Source organism: Pongo abelii, chromosome 8 (genome assembly GCF_028885655.2).
Source record: "Pongo abelii isolate AG06213 chromosome 8, NHGRI_mPonAbe1-v2.0_pri, whole genome shotgun sequence".
Lineage (NCBI taxonomy): Eukaryota > Metazoa > Chordata > Mammalia > Primates > Hominidae > Pongo > Pongo abelii.
The window spans coordinates 5,581,936-5,589,286 of NC_071993.2; the positions used below are offsets into that span (position 1 = coordinate 5,581,936).

General features: G+C 55.2%; 1 protein-coding gene across 1 annotated transcript; it reads right to left on the reverse strand.

Annotated features, from left to right (window-relative positions):
* Positions 1–1,503: 1,503 nt before the first annotated feature.
* Positions 1,504–2,377, reverse strand: CALML5 (calmodulin like 5). Its single transcript, XM_002820490.4, has one exon. It carries the CDS (start codon positions 2,243–2,245, stop codon positions 1,805–1,807), a length of 441 nt encoding a protein of 146 aa, XP_002820536.1. The 5' UTR covers positions 2,246–2,377; the 3' UTR covers positions 1,504–1,804.
* Positions 2,378–7,351: the final 4,974 nt, after the last annotated feature.

A 7,351-nucleotide genomic window follows, 5' to 3' on the forward strand; every position in this document is an offset into this window, starting at 1 on the left:
CTCGTTTCTAAACATCACGGCACCAACACAACCCAAATCCATACAGGGCTATGCCCTGTCAGGGTGGAGGGCCCTGCCTGCTCAGCACCGTCCTTCTCCCCCTTGCTCTTCCCTTTCCCCACCTCCCCCAGCCCTAACCACACAGACGCATGCACACACACACACACACACACACACACAGAGACACACACAGACACAGACGCACAGATGCACACACAGACACACACAGACTCACGGACACATAGACACAAAGACACACAGACACAGAGACACATAGATGCACACACAGACACACACAGACTCACGGATACAGACACACAGACACACACAGACAGTGACACACACAGACACACACAAAGACACACAGACACACACGGACACAGACAGACACGCAGACCCACAGATAGACACACACAGACACACAGATACACAGACACAGACAGACACACAGACACACACACATAGACACACAGACACACAGATAGATACACAGACACACAGACAAAGACATACCTAGACACACACACACAGACATAGACATACAGACACACAGATACACACAGATACATACACAGACACACACACGAACACACAGACATACCTAGACACAGATACACACACAGACATAGACATACAGACACACAGATACACGCAGATACATACACAGGCACACACACGAACACACAGACATACCTAGACACAGATACACACACAGAGCCACACACAGACACACACATACACATACGCACAGACATAAACACATACACAGACACAGACACACAGACAGACACACAGACACACACAAACACACAGACACAGACACAGACACACAGACACACACAAACACACATACACAGACACACATGAAGATAAGACACACATAAACACATGCAGACACATTGACACAGAGTCACACACACACAGATACACACACAAAGCCACACACAGACACACAAACACAGACACACAGATAAGACACACACAAATGGACACACGCAGACACACAGACACAGAGACACACACAGATACACACATACACATGCAGATGCACACAAGGACACACAGACACACAAACATACAGAGACTTACACACAGATGCACACATACAGAGACACACATACAGACACACAAACACGCACGCACAGATGCACACACAGACATACACGTATATTATTTGCAGCCGAAGAGAGGCAGGCTGCATGCAGAGTCTGGCAGCTGGGCTCCCTCTGTCCGTGCAAGGCGTGGGCTCCTGTTTGTGCAGGCCACGTGCCCAGGTCCTCACCAGCAGCTCAGGCAGCACCTGGAGCCAAAGACACCGCCCAGCACCATCCTCACACATCCTCTGCCCACCTGCCCTTGCTCGGCGTCAGGGGAGGCAGGAGCTGCCCCTGGGGCCTGCTCCAGGCAGTTCTCCCACCGCAGGTGAGAGGGGTGGGCTGGAAGGAACCCTGGAAGCAGGTGGGGGCCCTCGGAGGCCGCCGCCCCACAAACACCAAGCACACATGGGACTCGGCAGTCCTTTATTTAGATCAATGCGGGGCTGAGGGACCCTCATTCCACTGCAGGGCAAAGGGGGACCAGGCCCAAGGAGGCCGCCTTCTGCCCAAGGTCTGGAGGCAGCGAGGGGCTCGCAGGCGGCCCGAGGACGCCGCATCCAGGCCCCGGAGCGCAAAGCCTTCCTCCCAGGGGGAGGCAGTTTCCCATCCACCGACCAGGTTTCCCTGGAGAGTCCCAGCACAAAAGCAGCAGCGGGCGGTGGCCCTGAAGGCTCAGAGCGCAGCCAGGGGGACACAGGCGGGGAGCCTCACTCCTGGGCGAGCATCCTCGCGAACTCCTCGTAGTTCACCCGCCCGTCCTGGTCCACGTCGGCCTCGCGGATCATAGCGTCCAGCTCCTCCTGCGGCAGCGGCTGCCCCAGCCCCGCCATGGCCTGCTTGAGCTCGTCCACGGTGATGTGGCCGTCGCCGTCCAGGTCGAAGGCGCGGAAGGCGACCTGCAGGTCCTCCAGGCCGGCCCTGGCCTTCTTCGCAGCCGTCAGGAACTCCTGGAAGCTGATTTCGCCGTCGCCGTCGCTGTCAAGCTCGGAGATGAGTTTCTTTAGCTGGGCCTCCGAGACATTCTTGCCCATGGCCTTCAGCGCCGCGCCCAGCTCCTGGGCATTGATGGTGCCGTTTCCATCCGTGTCAACCGTGGAGAAAGCCTTTTTGTACTGGGCCTCCTGCTCAGGAGTCAGCTCACCGGCCATGCCTGCGTCCCCTGCACCTCGCGGAGCCTCCGAGCTGCTGCCCACCGGCCCTCAACCTGCTGCTCTCAGAGCTCGTGGTCCAGAGTGCAGGCAGCCGCAGGGATCCGGGCAGCGTCTGTCCCAGACAGTTCTGCCTTGGCATGGGAACCCCCTCCTTTTCTGCAATCGGAACAAAGGGAGGAGGGAGGCTCCCCACCCTCCAAATGCCCTGGGGTGACAGCCGCCTCCCAGGGAGGGACAGATCAGCTGCAGACAGGAAATGCAGGAATGGGAGTGGGAGAGCTGTCAGGCGCCAGGTGGGAACTGCCATGGGGTCGGGGTATCGGATGGCTAGCCTGCCAACCCCTCCTGGCCTTGAGAGCAACCACCCTCCCTCCAGGAACATTCTGCCCAAGGGATAGTTTCCCCTGCAGCTGATTCTCGGAGATCCTGACCAAGCCAAGGGGTTCAAGACAGCTTCTCCAACTTCACAAAGACTGAGACTGGAGGGGGAGGTGGCTTGAAGAGGGCTCCCTCAAGGGCACAGCAGGCCCCAGTGTTTGGTGTTTCCGTACCCCTCTCTCCAGTGCTACTGCCTAGCTCTTGCCCTGAGGCTGGGGCTGGTGGAAGGGAAGTGGGTGGTAGCGTTGATTCTGCCAGGGCACAACTGTGGGTATCATGAGATTCCCAGTCCAGGGTCTAGAGACAGAGGATGGGGCTCACTGCCTGTAACTTCAAGGAAGCAAGGGACCAGGGCTGCCCTCAGAGCCATAGCTGGTGCTGAGATGTCTCCCCAGAATACTCCCTTCTAGCTCAGGGATTCCTACAATTCAATTCCATCACCAAGTCCAAGGTTCCCCGTGCAGGCACTCTGGGAGCTCAGTGGCAGGCGTTCCATTCACAGGGCATCAAACAGCTACAGTTGGAGTTTTGCTGCAGCAAGACACGGGGGGCCTCAGTGCCCAGCATACCCCAAAGGTGCAGGCAGAGGGGCAGGAGGATGCAGAACAGGTGGCTGCCATCAAACTTGGCCTCCTTGTGGTTTTACTAAGCATCAGCCCTGAGCACAGAAACCCATCTGGGAACTTACTGGGGCCCTCGATCTGATCTGTTCTCTGGAAGGAAACCCCCAGGGCCACTTGCCTTGAGCAACTTTTAGAGCAACAGCTAAGCTTTCGGGGGACCATCCCCAAGTCCTTCCACTGATGTGACCTACAGTTGTGAGGGGACATTTGCCTTGGAGTCCCCAAGATGCCTTTCTCAAGCAAGTCCCCTCTGATCTCCATAGATTCCCATTCTTCTCCCCAGCCCCTGCCCGTACACAGGGAACAAACTCCTTTATTCCCCTGAGAAAGTTTATACATTCCACCTCCCTCCTGTTCAGCCCATCAAATAGACCAAGTGCCCTCTCCTTCCCTAAAGTGCAGCCAGACAAACACCTCCCAGCCCCTTGGTGCGGCACACATTCTCCAAGGGAAGCCGGAGGCTGGGGTGCCCAACCACTCACTGCATGACCCACAGCTCAGTCCCCCAGGACCACACAAGGGGCAAACCAGGCAGAGCAGTGAGAGGAGGGAAGATGCCCCAGCCAGCCCTGGTGCGGCAGCTGCTCTCTGAGCTGTGTGTGAGGGGCCAGAGGGAGGTACAAAGGGCTCGGAAGCACCGCAGCAGAGGGAGAGGCTGAGGTTTGCAGAGAGGGAGCTCCGTGGACCAGGTGCAAAAGGGAAAGTCATGGTCAGCAGGGAGAGGGAAGCAAGGGGGTCACCCCACCAGAGTTCAGGGGGACCCAGCATAGACAGAGAGATGCAGAGAGCAGTGTCCCAGTTGTCTGAATCATTTTGTAAAGATATCTTGAAGATTTTCTAGCTCACCTCAGTGGTGGAATAATACAGAGGCCTCAATAAATATTGAGCAACCAATTTCTCAATGAAATTGACAACCGGTTTGGGGTGGAGAACGTGGGTCTGGCCAGGAGATGAGAACAGAGAAGCATCCTGCCTGGTGAGGGGCCCAGGGAGGGCGGGGCTCTTAATAGCTGGATTCAGCCCAGCTCCTTGTTTTATTTCATTAAAGAATACTTGAAGATTTAAATCTATATTTGAAATTTCCTTTCCTTCTCATCTTGTTGATGGGACCTGTGATTAAAATCCAAATGCTTAATAATTATTTCTTGTCATTTTCCCCAGGTATTAAATACTACTTTGCAAACAATATTAGGAGACTTGAGCTCCCAGTTCCAGTTTTGTCAGTGATGTGGAAACCTGTGTCTCAATATCCGCATCTATAAACTAGGATGATGCACCCACCATATCTGATCGGAGCGTGTAGGATCAGAATATTAAGTACAGAGCCAGCAGCAGGTGTTATTATTCTATGATAAACCTCATGGTCAATAACAAGCTGATTCATGTTTGATGTAAATCAACACTCGGGAAAACATCTACTTGAAGGGGAATCTCACAATTTTGTGATTAGACCTCTTTTGATTGAACTGAAAAATTAAATGCGTCCGCCTCGAGGTTTAGTTAAGTCCAACATGCCAAGGCTCAGAGCATTAGCTGACTTTTCAGTGTCAGCTCCAAACAGAGGCAGTTCCATGCAGAGCAGAAGCACCTATTTAGAAAAAGTCTCAGGCTGTCTCATCACGAGACAGGACAATGGTCACTATTCTCGCGATGTGCATTTTCTAGATGGAGAGAGGCCGTGTCCATAGGGAAAGTCCCCTGACTTCCTGCTGCGTGTTTCCCCATCCGGGGTCATTTCCTCCCTAACACATTCTCTTTTCAGGGCATGTACAAGCACTGAGATCGTTTTTTTCATCCTCCCCTCAGCCTCCCACCACAGTATGCAAGCCGTCAGCTGCCTTGGCTCAGCCTCCGTGGGTGAAGTTTCCACTCCCCTCCTCTGGGTTCAGCACTAGGAACACCAAGGACAGCCATGCATGAGTGACCCGCACCACAGATGGCCTGGCACATCCCAAATGGGGGCTCCCAAAGAGGGACAAGATGGCATTTGTTGTCAAATCTAGGCAAACTTGGTCAAGCCCCTCTGCCTTGTCTGGTTTAGCACAGCAGCTGGGTGCAGAGCCTGGCTTTGAGGAGGGAGAAACCCTTCTTTCTAGCTAAGGTGCATTCTCAGGCGATGCCTTCTGCGTGTATCCCTGTGTGATGCAGGGGCCAAGAGCATCATCCGTCCTCCACTCCATAAGGAGCCTGAAGCTGGGGTGCCCAGCCACTGGCTCCACATCCCACAGCTGAGCTCCCCCGACCCAGGGGCCATGTGAAAAGCAAACCCAGCGGAGAAGTGAAAGGAAGATGCCCCAGCTAGCCCTAATGTGGTGGCTGCCCCCGGAGCTGTGTGCGAGGGGCCTAAGGGAGGTGCAGAAGGCTGGGAAGAGCTGCAGCAGAGGGACAGGCTGAAGTTTGCAGAGAAGGATCCAGGGACCAGGTGAGAAAGAGAAGGTCATGATCAGCACGGAAGAGGGAAGTGGGGGGGTTTGCAGGGAGATGGCACCTTTGTGATTGAGTGCTGGAGGCGGGCTCTCCTCCCCTCTCCCGCGCCTCTCAGCTGAGCCCCTCATGGAGATGCCAACTCTCCCTGCCACCCTGGAGGAGAAAGGGAGTCTCCTTCTTTGAGGAGGACTGAAGATGTCTGCAACTTGCTATAGGAAGGATGAAAACCTCTCCAAGGTGGCTAGACGGGTCCCCAGAGGCAGGAAGGGGAGAGTTATCATCAGTCATGGGACTGCCTTGTGCATTAGCTGTGTGCACATGTGTTTTTGTGTGTGTATGTATATGTCTATTTGTGTGTGCATGTGTGTGTGGGTGTGGGTTTGTGTGTGCATGTGAGCACAAGTTTGCCTGTGTGTGCAAGTGTGCATGCATGTGTGTGTGTGTGTGTTGGGAGAAGATATGCAGGGTGTAGGGTGGCCGTCCTTCTGTTCAGGCGAGGCCAACTCTAGCTTTCACACCAGACTCACCCCAGGAACAAAAACACACTCTGGCACTTCCACTACACTTTGGCTCCTCAGAGTGGAGAAACCAGTCAAACAGGCCTTGGAGCCTCAACCAGCGCAGAAACTCCTCACACTTCTGTGTTTGCAGAAACTGATCTCACCTGGCACCTGTGCTGTCTCCGCGGTGTTGGCACAGCCCTGACCTTCTCTGGGGACATGAGAAGGGAAATTAGAAGGGCCTGTGTGGAGGGTGTGATCTGTGGAAGAGAACACTGGGGACCCAGCTTCACAGAGCTCATCTCCCTTGCGATTATCTTCAGCAATGAGAAATAGAAATGATGAGCGATTGTGCTGGTTTCACAGGCAGCCGGCTCTGAGCCCCCTTTCCTGGGTACTCCTAGACACCACGCACCTCCCCTGCACACCACACACCTCCCCTACACACCACGCACCTCCCCTACACACCACGCACCTCCCCTACACACCACACACCTCCCCTACACACCACGCACCTCCCCTGCACACCACGCACCTCCCCTCCACACCACGCACCTCCCCTACACACCACGCACCTCCCCTACACACCACGCACCTCCCCTGCACACCACGCACCTCCCCTGCACACCACGCACCTCCCCTACACACCACATACCTTCCTCCCCTACACACCATGCACCTCCCCTGCACACCACACACCTCCCCTACACACCACACGTCTTCCCAACAGTGTGTGGTCAGATCACTGGGGGTCAGCTCCTGGCTTCTGCACTTTGCTACCTGTGTGGCCTGGGGGAGCTGCTTCACCCCTAAACACTGCCTGCCTCTCTGGTGAAGAAGATGGTACTAGCACTTGCCTTATAGGAGCCTTGAGAGGGTCAAAGTCCTGCAGGAGAGCCTCCGCCCAGCACCTAGCAAGAGCAAGCACTCAGTAGGCAGAGCCCCTGCTAGCTCCTGCACCTCCTGCCTGCGCCAGCTCTCTGCTGGGTGCCTTGCCAGGCTGCTTCCTGGCCAACGCAGAAGTATCCTCACTGCAGACCCGGGTGGCAATTCTAAGTTCTCAGGGATTCAGCTGAGTAAAGAAATGCCTGATTTCACTGATGCCATGGACAGCATCGACCTTCCTGTCCACTGCACTCCTGGGGTCCTCCACATGGTCCACGTGTGTGGAACAC

Bases quoted from the DNA above. Each gene is read 5' to 3' on its own strand.
- CALML5 (XM_002820490.4), bottom strand. From the start codon at position 2,245: ATGGCCGGTGAGCTGACTCCTGAGCAGGAGGCCCAGTACAAAAAGGCT.